Below are 15,520 nucleotides of genomic sequence, written 5' to 3'. Positions count from 1 at the left end.
TCTTTGTACACTCTTTGTTCTACAGTCTCGTGCATAGTGTCCCGGTCTGTTACAGGAATAACAAGTTATTACAGTTGACTTACTTACAGGATTCGATGGTACATACGCAGGCTGCCTTGTGGTCAGCGCCTGTATACTTACTGACATCAGCTTATCACTTTGCGACTCCCTGTGTCTAGTGATGTTTCTGTCGTGATCAATAGCAGCCTCTCTCAAAGTGGACACCGACAGACCTCGCCAACATGGTTGCGTGGTCTGTACCCTAGCCTTTAATGTTTCCTTTAAACCATCCATCAGTACAGATACTGCTACTTCTTGATGGTTTGGGTTGGTCCTAATATCTTCTATACCAGTGTATTTTGCCATTTCTAATAGTGCCCGGTGGAAATATTCTGTTGCCGTTTCGGACTCCTTTTGCTTAATGGAAAATATTTTATTCCATTTAACAATGGCTGGGAAATACTCTTTTAGTTGTAAATTTATCCTTTTTACATTATCTTTGTCGTACACATCTGTAAGCGGTACATCTTTATCTAGTCCACAATCAGTCAAGAATTGAACTGAGTCGACATTGGGAGGTAAGCAAGCTCTTAGTACTATCTGCCAATCCTTATTATTGGGCTCTAAAGTGTTTCCTAGATCCCTGATGTATTTTTGGCTTGCAACTAAATCTTTTCTGGGGTCTGGGAATTCAGACACTATGGTCCTTAATTCCATTCTAGTAAACGGGCAATACATGGCAATGTTCCTAACGGGTGTGGCTCCTGATGCATCTGTTTTCCCATTGGGAACTACTATCACCTTAACTGGATTAATTCTAACAACCTCATTCTGTGTAGATTCTACAGCTTGTGGTGAAATTGTTTCAGTATAATGCATGGTGCCGTACTTACCCGTTGACACGACCTCACCTATCCCTCCGCTAGGGGCCTTCACTAATCTCGTGTGTGGAGCAGTTCCTACTGTGGTTTCTGATATGGTGGCCGCTAGAGAGAGCGCTGAAATTGTTGCCGAATCGTCTTCTTGATCACACTCCTGAGGAAGGTTCAAAACAGGGTACAACTTGCACGGGTTAATAATCGCATGGGTTACTTGGTTAACATCATTAACATTTACAGGGTTACTAAGAGTTTGTGTTTTACAACCCAGTGCGTTTCTCTCCGCAATCAATTTCTCTCCTGCAATGTATGGTGGAGGAGGGGCTGTGGCTATCAGCTTCCTGACTGCCCCAGATCCTGCCGCCAGAGCCAAACCTCTCTGTATCTCACCTTCCTGCTGCCACAACTGTAAATAATCATGATGCTGAATTCGTCTCTTTGTTGATTTTATGAGACATATCCTCCTCCTTAAATTTTGTAACACTTCTGGACTGAAGCTACCTATTCTTGGGAATTTGTCCCTGTCTTGTACAGTCATTCTCTCCCATTCATCACATAAAGATTCTGTGTGACTTCCGTATTTTTCACACATGATGTACCTTGCCGACCCGACGGGTCGGTTCTCTGAATCAACCCGAACCGAGGTTGATCGCCCCCTACCTGAACAATTGGCCCCCATAATCTGCAGGTGTTGCTTACTACTCCTGTGATCTTTATCACGGTCTTCAGCGAACCCTTACAGCAAACCAAATTGTCCAAAAAATAGGCCGGCGGTGGCGGTTTACCGAGTACCCCACTCACTCGCCCACCTCGACCAATACGACCTGATCACACCGATATGGTGCTGGCGTACTCGATACAGGGCCCCTATGGAACCTTCTGTTTACTGGAACATATGAGGGTTACCCGCAGGACACTTACTCTTTCCAGTAAAGGTGGGGTTGTTAGATAGTTCCTGAGTGACCAGCGAACTTCCCTTCCAAAAATAAAAAATTACACAAATCACGTCAGAATGTACAAATAGCGTTTGTGACCACTTTACTCTAATGGTATTAGGTCAGATTACTAACTACTGCACACAATTACGTGCGGTACAATCGTTCAGTACATAAGCACTACTTGTCATGTACTGAAAGATCAATGGAATCGATGTTTCCGGCCGCGATTCCTTCAGCAAGAGCTTATGGCCTATATGGGTTCTGCACCAACACCCCAGGCGTTGTGCCTCTTGTACCTTTATAGCGGACCTCTTTGTCTATTTAACCTGTTACCTTATGACCTCCTGGTCTGTTACCGTCTGTTAATGACCTCCTGGTCTGTTACCTTATGACCTCCTGGTCTGTTACCTTATGGTCCGCTATACTCTAATGCTCAAATATTATTTAACCAGGGATGCCTCCCTAGCCACCGTATATGTCACTTACACGTATGTTCCTTGACGAGTACCCGACTTTCCTTTTGGTTCAACCTCTAAGTTATATAAACTTATGTGATAAAAACACACTCACTCAACACATGTACACTTTGTTTCTATATCTATTTCTGCGCAGAAATTGTCTTTAGTCCAGCTGTGTTACCAATTAGGAGCAGGATCTGTTAAACTAAATTTCAGATTTTTCCAAAAATAGATTTGCGTTATTTACCGCGTCGCGTTATCTACCGCTGTGCGTTACTTATCGCCTTTGCGTTAAAATCCAACTTTTCGTGACTTGAGCTACGTGGGCGTAACCGGACGCTACGCTGCGTAATGAACGCTGCGTGCGTCTGCCTTTGGATTGCGTACGCTAGTCTTTGTTAGCGACACGTGTACGCAAAACAAAGATCCACCGTAACACAATTTCTACCTTTATCAATGTAGATGATCCCTGATCATCTACCGCACACCACACTGACTGCCTTGTCTCCCAGACAAGTCGTGTGTTGGTCTATACTTTAACTATTACTTCTACTATGAAATAACAGCAAATCTCTTTTAGCACTTTCTATCAACTATAAAAATTGGCAAACAGGAATAGTGATATACGAAATTGAAAAAGAAATGCAGATATATATGTATGCGTGCGTGTTTACGCAAGACAGAAGAGAAATAAACAGTTTCAAAAGACACAAGCGTTTTGTTCTTACTTCCGGTTCCCGGATTCCTTCAGCACCCTTTACTAAGCGAAACAGACGCTTATCCAATCAGCACTGCAAGGAATATGATCCCGCCCTTTGCTGATGGATAATGTCTGCTGATATTACCTAGCAGAGATATGTGAAGGACAGGACGAGTCCCCCAATTGACAATGATTAATTCCTTTGTCGTATAAACAACCCTTTATGAAGTCTAAGAACACTGTACGCTGTTTACTTAAGAAGTACCGTACGGGTACGCTGGTTGCGTAACGATCGCTCAGCCGTAGGCGAGACGCTCAAGCGTCACGTTCGCTCACGGCCCAGCGATCACAGGACAGCACGTTAAGGGCTATGACTAGAGTAATGATTCGCTATGGCGTAGCGGACGCTCGAGACCACGAGGAGATCACCAGCGGCGCAGACGCTCACAACGCTATACCTTTATGTCTAAACCTTATACCAATGAAATACACAGAATACCTTAATGTGAATACAGGGTGTAAGTGCAACCTTGTGTAACCTGACTAACTACAAAGCTGCTTGAGCGTCACCGACGCTCAAGTGAACACTTAACACTATAGGAAATACACAGATACTGGTTTAGGGTCCAAAGCCTATTAACTGTATTATATCTAATATACTTGTAAAAGGGGATAACAGTACAAATGATACACTACAATATAACAGAGACTTCCTAACCAAAATACAATACTATCTAATACAATTCAATACTAGTCTAGGGGAGATGTGAGAGAAAAGAGAAAGGAGAGAGAGAGAGAGAAATGGAGAGAGATGAGAGAAATTGGCTCACAGTGAGACAATGATTACGGAGAGAAACTTACGCACAAGGGTAAACGATCGCATGCGCCTGGACATCCAGCACCCGATTTTCAGCAATGAGAACCGTTGAAGAGTGAGAGCTGGATGTGGTCGGCCTGCCTATTTATGCCCCACACACAATGCAATCTCATAGTCCCTACAATCCCATTGTCCATTGGACGTCGGAATTCGGCCCTGTATCATAACAAAAGGTCATAGGTTGATTCATACAGGTGGGCTGTGACGATTTCAAACAGCTCAGGTGGGTGGGAAACTAGGTTTCCCGCCGCATACCTGAGTATGAGTAAATAATAGAAATGGACATAAACTTCTTATGTCCATAACTATTCGCACGAGCGATTAATACGCTCCAAACCAACACCGGAATATTGCTAATTAAATACTCTTCCGATGGGTACCAAACACTGCTGCATGACTCCTGTTAGACCCTTCCTACAATACAAAGAGGGATTCCTCAGCTCAGGGACATTCTATATTAACCAAACTTTCAGAAACTATCAAAGGGACCATGATCTACAAACTACATTAATTGTGAAAATATGTAACGAAGGAGTCGCACGCTACGACTACATAAACTCTACCGTAAATACGCATACCGTGCGCCCGCGGGTGCACGCTATTGCGGGTATGCGCCTTCACGGGAGAGCGTACGCATGCGCAGCGCAGACCAGTGTGCGGTGCAAATATGGCAACATGCATAGAGACATTTTTCTGACTTTGACACACTGGACATATGGCAGCAGAGGACACCACCACTGTGACTGGACTGATGCAGCACAAGACATCACCACTGGACTGATGCAGCACAACACAGCACCACTGGACTGGACTTATACAGCAGCACTGGACATATGGCAGCAGATGACACCACGACTGTGACTGGACTGATGCAGCACAAGACATCACCACTGGACTGATGCAGCACAACACAGCACCACTGGACTGGACTTATACAGCAGCACTGGACATATGGCAGCAGATGACACCACCACTGTGACTGGACTGATGCAGCACAAGACACCACCACTGGACTGATGCAGCACAACACAGCACCACTGGACTGGACTTATACAGCAGCACTGGACATATGGCAGCAGATGACACCACGACTGTGACTGGACTGATGCAGCACAAGACATCACCACTGGACTGATGCAGCACAAGACAGCACCACTGGACTGGACTTATACAGCAGCACTGGACATATGGCAGCAGAGGACATAACCACTGTGACTGGACTGATGCAGTACAGGACACTAACACTGAACTGATGCAGGACACTGAGGACGGAGACACGTCCTCTCTCTACACTCTCCAATGCCGGAGTGAAAATGGCAGCGACGCGCGGCGACTTATATGGAATCCAAACCCCGCGAGAATCCGACAGCGGGATGATGACGTTTTGCCTCGTTCTGGTTTCCGAGTCAGGTGGGAAAACCCGAGCCTGACTTGGATCCAGGCTTGGGTAGTGAAGTTCGGAGGGGTTCGGTTCTCAGGCAACCCACTCATCTCTAGTTACTACTGAAGTATTGAAGTATAACCTTTGCTTGTTTAGAAACAATAGACACATTGATAAATGAACACAATGTTGCATCACTCTAATGAAAGAAATTCCCCAAACTCACCTTTGGGATGCAGTAACCTCGGAAATACACATCATTTTCAGTTGCGTGACTCAAATTCAGGGGAATGATATTAGCGAATCTCTGTACTTCATGTATCACTGCATCAGTATAAGGCATATTCCTTCTATTTTCTACCGTTGGTATCTGTCCAAGTTTAATATGTGTTCTGATTTCCTCCTGCACCCTTTCTACAAAGCAGTGAGCAATTATTAGCACAGTTTCATATGATTGTCAGAGATTGGTGCATAATTTTAAATCCAATCATAACTTATAGCCACAAGCAGGTGATGTCAGTTTAGCTCCACTTACTTCTACCTTGGCTGTACTCAATGTGACAGTTCCCAGCTAAGCAGTTACTGTAGGTTTTAACTTATAATTGAAATTCTCCACCCTGCTGTGCAGCCACAACCTGGTAATGAAAAGGGACCACACTCATCTGAAGCTCAGAGTGTGCCTCTGCAGGAGACAGGGGAGGTCATTCCAACCCGATTGCACGCTGCAGTTCCTCACAGCCGTGCGAACGGGTCGGAACTGCACATGCGTGGCGTCCACATTGCGCAGGCGCGTCGTTGCAGGAGGGCATGTGATAGAAAAAATGGTGGGCAGAGGAACATGTGAAGAAAAAGCTGGTGCGCAGGGGACCATAAAAGGGGTGGGTATAGGGATTATGTGAGAAAAAGCTGGAGGGGCAGATGTGCTTGAGGGAATAGCTGGGAAAGGAGGGAATGTGATAAAAAAATCTGGTAGGCTGTTCATGAGAGGGAGGAGCTGGTACGCTGGGGACATGTGTGGGAGGAGCTGGTGCGCAGAGGGGCATGTGAGGGAGGAGCTGGCGCAGAGAAGAGCATATAAAGGAAGTGCTGGTGTGCAGAGAGGGTTGTAATGTCAAAGCTGGTGAGCAGAAGTATACTTGATGTACAGATGGTAGGAAGAGGGGCATGTGAAAAAAGCTGGTGGACAGGGGTGCCAGCAAGACAAAAGTTGGTTGGCAGGAGAAAATCTGAGGGCACAGCTAGTGAGCACAGGGGCATGTAAAAAAGCTGGTGGGAAGGAGGGCATATAAGAATAAAAGTGGTGGGCAGAGGGACATGTGATGGACAAGTTGCTTGGCAGATGAGTTTGTGAGAGGAAAGTTGGGGGCAAAAAGGAGCAGGTGAAGAAAAGCTGTTGAGCAGTAGGCATATGAGGGAAGAGCTGGCAGGAAGATGGGCATTTGAGTTGGTGGACATGTGCCATGTGAGAAAATGCTGATAGGCAATGTGAGCATGTGAGAGAAAAGATGGCGGCCAGAGGGGCATGTGAAGAAAAAGGTTTTTGCAGAGACTGGAAAAGCTTCAGATAGGAGGGGTATGTCAATAAAAACTGGTGGTCCCATTACCCACCAGCTGATTTAGCAGGGTTTTTGTCAATTTTAAATCTAACATTGGATGCTCCTGCCCGCCACTGCCTCTAAAAATCCTCTGAGATTTGGGGAAAGAGAGGCAGTAGACCAGTGATCGCCAACCCGTCGCTCGCGAGCTACCGGTAGCTCGCCATAGTATTTTCGACAGCTCGCAGAAGGGACGGGCTTGGCAAGTCACTGGCACTCCCCCCCCCTCCTCCCTTCATTTTTACTATGGCGCCGGCCGTCAGCCAATCAGAGCTCGCAGACCGGCTGCGGCGGCACCTGATTGGCTGCCGTACCGTGAGCTTTGATTGGCTCACTTACCGGCGCTATATTTCACAGTCTGGACTGCACAGGAGAGGTGCGCGCTGCGCTGTCCTCCCCTTCCGTCCCTCATATAGGGGGAGCAGCACCGGCGCCAGCATTGTATCTGGCACTGCGGAGGGGAGGGGCATTGTATCTAGCACTGTGGGGGGGCATTGTATCTGGCACTGTGGGGGCATTGTATCTGGCACTGTGGGGGCACTGTATCTGGCACTGTGGGGTCACTGTATCTGGCACTGGTAGGGGCACTGTATCTGGCATTGTGGGGGGCATTGTATCTGGCATTGCGGGGGCATTGTATCTGACACTGTGGGGGCCATTGTATGTGACACTGTAGGGGGCATTGTATCTGGCACTGGTAGGGGCATTGTATCTGGCACTGGTAGGGTCATTATTGGTGCATCTCTCACTGCTGGGTGGCATTATTTGTGTATCTGGCACTGCTGAAGCATTGCTGGCACTGCTGAAGGGCATTATTTGTGTATCTGGCACTGCTGAGGGGCGTTATTTGTGTATCTGCCACTGCTGAGGGGCGTTATTTGAGTATCTGGCACTGCTGGAGGGCGTTATTTGTGTATCTGGCACTGCTGAGGGGCATTATTTGTGGATCTGGCACTGCTGAGGGGCGTTATTTGTGTATCTGGCACTGCTGAGGGGTGTTATTTGTGTATCTGGCACTGCTGAGGGGCATTATTTGTGTATCTGGCACTGCTGAGGGGCATTATTTGTGTATCTGGCACTGCTGAGGGGCATTATTTGTGTATCTGCCACTGCTGAGGGGCGTTATTTAAATATCTGGCACTGCTGAAGGGCGTTATTTGTGTATCTGGCACTGCTGAGGGGCATTATTTGTGTATCTGGCACTGCTGAAGGGCATTATTTGTGTATCTGGCACTATGCGGGGGGGGCAATACTTGTAGTTGTGAGGCCACACCCACTTTCGCAGGAACGCGTGCACATTTGGGGTAGCCCTTTCAGAGGTTTTATTTTCCGTAAGTAGTTCACACCCCAATTAAGGTTGGAGACCACTTAAGTAGACTAATATTGCCTAGGGTGCAAACAAAATTTGCACATGCCCTCCCTGTACATCCTTTCCAGATAGGATCTCGGGGGTGGTATTCATGTGACCGCCAGTCAGCTGACCGACAGTCACATGACCTCCTCCACGAGCCCGACGGCTCACTTTCCCGATGGTCGGCATGCCAACCAATAGGGACTATTTCCACTCGTGGGTGTCCACGACACCCATAGCGTGGCGAGCGCAGCGAGCCCGCAAGGGGCTTGCTGCACTCGCCCCGGCAGCATCGGTATGCTGCCGGGATCCCGGCGTCGGTAAGCTGACCGGCGGTCAGGAGACCGCCGGTCAGCCATACTACACCCGATCTCGGCATAGGGTAGAGCCTATGGGGGTCATTCCAAGTTTATCGCTAGATAAAAATGTTCGCAGCGCAGCGATTAAGTGAAAAAGCGGTACTTCTGCTCATGCATATGCGGCGCAATGCGCATGCATATGCAGCGCAATGCGCACGCGCACGCGCAACGTACTTTCACAACAGCCGATGTAGTTTTACACAAGATCTAGCAAGGCTTTTCATTCGCAATGTCCACCGCAGAGTTATTGACATGAAGTGGGCATTTCTGGGTGTCAGCTGACCGTTTTCAGGGAGTGTTCGGAAAAACGCAGGCGTGCCAGGAAAAACGCAGGCATGGCTGGGAGAACGCAGGGCGTATTTGTGACGTCAAGTCCGGAACTGAACAGTCTGAAGTGATCGCAAGCGCTGAGTAGGTCTGGAGCTACTCTGAAACTGCACAATTTTTTTGTAGCCGCTCTGCGATCCTTTCGTTCGCACTTCTGCTAAGCTAAAATACACTCCCAGTGGGAGGCGGCATAGCGTTTGTACGGCTGCTAAAAACTGCTAGCGAGCGATCAACTCGGAATGACCACCTATATTCACAGCATACACATGGCAGCATGCCCTCAAACTGGCCGATCCACCCGATTATGGTGCTCCCTCCTCTCATCAAGTAACCTCTTTCCTTCCCTAGTCATGACTCTACAAATCTCACAAAGTAGTAAAATTACTTTGAATTTCTGGATACTTTGCCATCAATAAAAGGGACCAGCGTAGCGTTGTAGATATGGTTTCAGTTCCACCTGAAAAGAGATCCAAAGCTGAGAAGACCAAGTTTTCTTCGTTGAAATATGTGTCGGCCTTTGTTGAGTCCTGAATCAAAAACAAAAAAATTACATATATAAATTTACTCTCGTATTGTTTTATTTTTTTTATGTTAAATATAGAGATTTCAGGAAGTGGCAAATTCTCAAGATGCACATTGGGTACTGGGCCTAATTCAAGGTTGATTGCAAAACAACATTTTCCTCTAATGGACAACACCATGGGGGTCATTCCGAGTTGATCGCTTGCTAGCAGTTTTTAGCAGCTGTGCAAACGCTATGCCGCCGCCCACTGGGAGTGTATTTTAGCTTAGCAGAAGTGCGAACATTTTTATCGCACAGCGCCTGCAAAAATTTTTGTGTAGTTTCAGAGTAGCTCAAAACCAACTCAGCGCTTGCGATCACTTCAGACTATTCAGTTCCGGATTTGACGTCACACACCCGCCCAGCGTTTGCCCAGCCACGCCTGCGTTTTCCCTGGCACGCCTGCGTTTTTCCGAACACTCCCTGAAAACGGTCAGTTGCCACCCAGAAACGCCCACTTCATGTCAATCACTCTGCGGCAACCAGTGTGACTGAAATGCATCGCTAGACCCTGTGCAAAATCACATTGTTCGTTGTGCCCGTACGTCGCGCGTGCGCATTGCGCCGCATATGCATGCGCAGAACTGCCATTTTTTAGTCTGATCGTAGCGCTGCGAACACATGCAGCTAGCGATCAACTCGGAATGACCACCCATGTGCACTGCATGTGGGGCAGATATAACGAGCAGAGAGAGTTAAATATGGGTGGGTTATATGTTTCACATGGTTTTGCCCATTAGAGGAAAATGTTGTTTTGCAATCAACCTTGAATTAGGCCCACTGAACTGTTTCAAGCTCAGCCTGTAACATTCAAACTTCTGAACCGACTCACAACACAGCCCTACAACTACATTATCATGATCATCTGATTCTGCTGATATTTGTTCCAAAGACCTTTAGGTTGCTCAGTGCTACTGTTCAAGTAGAAATCTATCAGACTTTGAGCATGCTCAGCAGAGCCGGCCCTAATCAATATGATGCACTAGGCAAGATTTTGGCTGGTGCCCCCTAGCACCGCTGCTAGTTCCACCTCTGACCCCTGCATTACCATTACCCCTCAGTCATAGCAGTCCTCATTTTGAAGCTCCTACCGCCCAAAAAGGGGCGTGTTTTTTTGGAAAGGGGCATGGCAACACAATAGTACCCCTAAATCAAATTACGCCACACAGTAGTGCAACTTTATTCACATAATATCATGCAATAGTGTCCCTTCTTCACGTTACATCATACAGTAGTACCACTTTAACTTATTTACTTTACTAATCACAGTAGGCTCCTTATTCACATTACATCACACTGAATTGCTCATTATTCACATTACACCACACCATATTACTCTTTATTCACATTAGACAACACAGTAGTGCCTTTTCTATACATTACGCTACACAGTAGAGCACCTTATACACATAATGCCACACATTAGTAATGCCTTTATACACAGCAGTGACGTGCAGTGAAGTCAGTGGCCAGTGAGGCACTCCTGATTCATGCACAATTGCCTCCCCCCCCCCCCCCCCCCCCCAACTAAAAAAAAAAAAAAGAAGTAGGATCCCCCTTATTTAACCAAAACCAGCACGAGGCTGAACTAGCGAGGGGGATAGTGCCATAATGGGGGGAACACTCTGTATGGTGTTCCCTTGCCATAACATTAAACACCCCTCAAACCAGTCAGCCCAGAATTGGAATTCCTCTGAAAGTGAGACCCCCCCAAAAAATGTGTGTGCATTCAGCTAGAGGGTACAGTATATATAGATATATATATGGAGCTGAAGGTATGTGTGAGTATGTATGTATGTATGTATATATATATATATATATATATATATATGTCCAACAAGAGTCAAAGTGTGCTGGGACTTCTAGTTCCTCAGTCAGCTGCAGCATGACATGAAGTGGGACAGGTATAATTTCCATCTGAGAATGGCCAGTTACTCACATCTCCCAGTACAGACGGGTAGATGCCGGAAGGACAACCCCTAATGCAGCTGACATCTGGTCACTCCCCTGAGGCTCTCAGCGGTACAAGAGCAGTCTACAGCAGTACATTGGCTGACATGCCTGTGGGGATCCGAGAACTGAGCTGCGGGGAGAGACCCTTCACTTAAGTATGACAATACTATCAGCCCCATGCTGGAAAGTTAATACACAGGCAGACAGAGAAAAGAATCTATTTGCTCAATAATCTTAGCTGTATAATCCAGTAGCCGTCTCAGAAAACAAAACCTCTGTATGGTTTATAAAACTACAAGTAAATTACACTTCAGAAAAGGCTGCGCTTGAAAAAAAACAGCATTCTGATGGTTCCAGCAGTGTTAAACAAAATAGATATAACCTTTAATATATAGAACATACATACAAATTAAATACAAAATCACAAATAAATCACAATGTGTCACTTGAAGCCAGATACTATAGGAGAAACATTGTACCAGTAAACACCTTATGCTGGAAAGTGCAGTGATTCTTCCACAAAGGCCCCCTGGATAACACACACATTATGGGGGTCAATCTGACCCGATCGCTGCTGTACGTTTTCGCACAGCAACGATCGGGCCAGAACTGCGCATGCGCCGGTGCCACAGTGCACCGGCGCATGCCAGACATCTGACGGCCATCATTGCCTAGCAATCGCCTCTGCCTGATTGACAGGCAGAGTCGGTCACTATGTGGGAGGGGGTGGAACGGCGGCGTTTAGCCGCCATTTTAGGGGCACGGTCTGGCCAACGCAGGCGTGGCTGGACTGCGTGGGGGGTGGGTAGCAGTGGCTGCGTGACATCACACTGCTGCGACCCGGGCTGAGAGGGAGAAACTCTCGACCAGCCGCAGGAGCTGCGCTGGCCGGGAGTTACACTTGAAGTACAAAAGCATCGCCGCTGTGCGATGCTTTTGTACTTCTGTGGGGGGGGGGGGGGGGCACCCAGACATGCAGGGCGGACTATCCCTGTGCTGGGCGTCCCCCCGTATGTCTGGGTAAATGATCGTAGCTGTGCTAAATTTAGCACAGCTATGATCAACTCGGAATGACCCCCTATAATATATATAGATATATACAGTGGTCGAAGTGGGGCGGAATACGGCGGTACGGCATACCACAACTTCTTCCACTGACCCGGAAGTTTTTTTTTTCTTTTTTTATAAAATTAAAGAGTGTGCAGCAGGAGGCGAGGGAAGTGGCCATCCTGCTGCACATGGTGCTCCCATCCCTGCTCGGCGGCTGTGTAGAGCGCTGGACAAGCTCACAGCCGCTCACCTCCACCACCCACCCGCAACTCACCGCCGCCAGCCGCTCTCCGCTGTCATCCGCCACCCACCGCCGCCCACCGCTCACAGCCGCTCACCGCTCACAGCCGCCAGCCACTCAAAGCCGCCACCTCACCGCACCAAAGGCCTCCTTATCACTGCCGCTGCCCATGGGTGCCTCCGCCGACCACAGTCAGGTAATGTTCCCCTGCTTCCCTGCTGTCACTCTCACCCTGTCGTTACTCTCCCTGAACCTGTTCCTGCTGTCACTCTCTCTCCCTGTCCCTGCTGTCACTCTCTCTCTCTCTCTCTCTGCTATCACTCTGTTCCTGCTGTCACTATCTCTGTCCCTGCTGTCACTCTCTCTCTCCCTGCTGTCACTCTCTCTCCTTGTCATTACTCTCCCTGTCCCTGCTGTCACTCTCTCTCTCCCTGTCCCTGATGTCACTCGGGCTGTCCCTGCTGTTACTCTGTCTTCCCTGTCCCTTAATTTCAGCTCATTCAGTGTGCTATAATGTGAATTTCGGCTTATTCAGTGTGCTATAATGTGAATTTCAGCTTGTATCGTGTGCTATAATGTGAATTTAGGCTCGTACCATGTGCTATAATGTGAATTTTGGCTCATTCAATGTGCTATAATGTGAATTTCTGCTCATTCAGTGTGCTATAATGTGAATTTCGGCTCATACCGTGTGCTATAATGTGAATTTCGGCTTGTACCATGTGCTATAATGTGAATTTTTGGCTCGTACCGTGTGCTATAATGTGAATTTCGGCTCGTACCGTGTGCTATAAGATGAAAGTGGCACCAGTACTAGATAGTATAAGGGGTTCTACTACACTGGACATGCCCCCTTTTGAGTGGCCATGCCCCCTTTTCTGGAGTGCGCGCGCCAGAGGCATAATTGCGTCCCCCACTTCAAAATTTCCACTTCGACCACTGTATGTATATATATATATATATATATATACATACGTACATATATACACACACACACACAAACACAGCATTAATACACTCACCACCAATTCAAAGATAACATTAGTAGACACCCCCCTACCCCAGACAACAATAATTTATTGCCACCCCAGATGGCATTAATACACCTACATTCCACAGTAACTCTCCTAGAGAACATTAATACTGCCCCACACACTATTCCCTCCTAGTAAACATAAATACAACCCTACAGTTCAACACCCCATCCTAGAGACATTTCACTACACCCCAACACCCCCTGCTAGTGACACTTTAGTACACCCCCACAGCCCAATACCCCCTCAGGCTCCTAGAGAACATTAATACTCCCCCACACCACTCCCTCCTAGTTACCATTAATACACTGCCTCCATGGATACTTAACTTTGCAACTGTGAGCCTGTGGACAGAGGGAGCTGCGTGCACAGCCAGCAGTTCCCTCCAGACATCCTGTATGCATGGAGCTACAGAGCTCTGTTGCTGCTGCCGCTCCGCGATCGCAGCTTTTTCTGAGATGGAGACAGTGCACAGCTGTCTGTCTCCATCTCAAATAGTAATATTAGCGGATGAGGAGGTAACAGCAGACCTAGGTGACAGGGTAGGTTTCCAGAGTCATAGGTCAACAGAGGAGGATTGGAAGGCACGTCTGACAGTTAGGCCAGACAGTTGCCAGATAGGAATGACAGAGGTGCAGTGCCTGGGGCACCATGTGGGAGGAGACATGGGTAGGCCCCCAGCAGATGCGACCAGATGCTGTCCCTGGCCCACATCACCCAAACTGGTACTGACCTTAGAACCTGAAAGGCCCTACGGACACGTTGTCACCGACTTTAGTTCTGTAGTGAACCCCCTTACAGAAATGGCTAGGAAGGGCATCCCCAAGTCAGTGGACTTTGCACCCGCTTGTGAGTTGGCATTCCAGTCATTGGAGGAGGCTCTGGTACCCGCTCCAGTGCTGATGGCACACATTCTTGACCAGGACGTTGTGGTACGAACTACTGCGCCACTGCATGGACTGGGAGCAGTACTGAGCCAGAAAGAGCAATATGGGCAGGAGCACCCTGTGGCCTGTTTGAGCAGAATATTGCTATGGTGGGAGGTGGGATATGCCACAATTGGGACACCTTGGGTGGCACTTGTGTGTACATTGGACCAGTTTTTACTCTGCTTGTGTAACTGGCCCCCCACAGTGGTGTCTTACCACCCACCTGTTAGGTGGCTGCAAACTTCCTTGGGGAAAATTGACAGACTGTTGTGGTGGAGACTTGGACTTCATGTGGACTACTTGTACATTGTGTACCCACGAAGAAAGGCCCACTGCAATATGTACGAACTGTTTAGGCCGGAGCCTAATCCCACCAGGTAGTGTCCCCTTCACTCCAAGAGACTGCGGGACCAGGAGCCAAATTGTTGAGACATGACTCCCTGGTTTTCCCGCTTGAATTGGGGAGGGAGGAGTGTGGCCGGAGACCCGTCAGCCACATGGACAATGGTAGCCGTAGCACGTAAGGGGTTAATCTTTCTGTGCCCGACGCCATTTTTAAATGGACGAATTGGCACAAATCCATGTTTAATACTGTGTTTTCACCATGTTATATTTAATGCTCTAGGCACAGTTGTAGGATTGCACATTTACAATGCATGCAAATGCCAGCACTTAGAAGGAAAGTGTAAGCTGTTTGGTTTTAAAATGCACTTACATTTGAGGACAAATGGCCTTGGAAGCTTCTCGCCTAGGAATTGAGATGCTGATGACCCTGGCACCTGCAAATGGGTCTGTGGACAAGCCATTTCTTTGAGATTGAGATGTGTCTCTGTGTAACTGTTATAGACACATGCAGATGAAAGGATTTGTTTGCTGTCTTCTCTGAA

At 47.6% G+C, this 15,520-nt stretch overlaps 1 protein-coding gene across 1 annotated transcript in view; it reads right to left on the bottom strand.

The window, feature by feature from the left end:
- LOC134945327 (cytochrome P450 2K1-like) overlaps positions 1-15,520 on the bottom strand; it is a 228,138-nt gene that overhangs the window by 70,002 nt on the left and 142,616 nt on the right. Inside the window, exons 6-7 of the mRNA XM_063934531.1 lie at positions 9,250-9,391; positions 5,459-5,646 (exon numbers count right to left, since the gene is read on the bottom strand). Of these exons, the coding sequence (XP_063790601.1) occupies positions 5,459-5,646; positions 9,250-9,391 (330 nt within the window). The remainder of the gene's footprint in view (positions 1-5,458; positions 5,647-9,249; positions 9,392-15,520) is intronic.

The sequence above is a fragment of the Pseudophryne corroboree genome, chromosome 7 (assembly GCF_028390025.1).
Source record: "Pseudophryne corroboree isolate aPseCor3 chromosome 7, aPseCor3.hap2, whole genome shotgun sequence".
Lineage (NCBI taxonomy): Eukaryota > Metazoa > Chordata > Amphibia > Anura > Myobatrachidae > Pseudophryne > Pseudophryne corroboree.
Note: the sequence above shows the minus strand (reverse complement) of the source record. Positions and strands in the feature narration are given on the sequence as shown.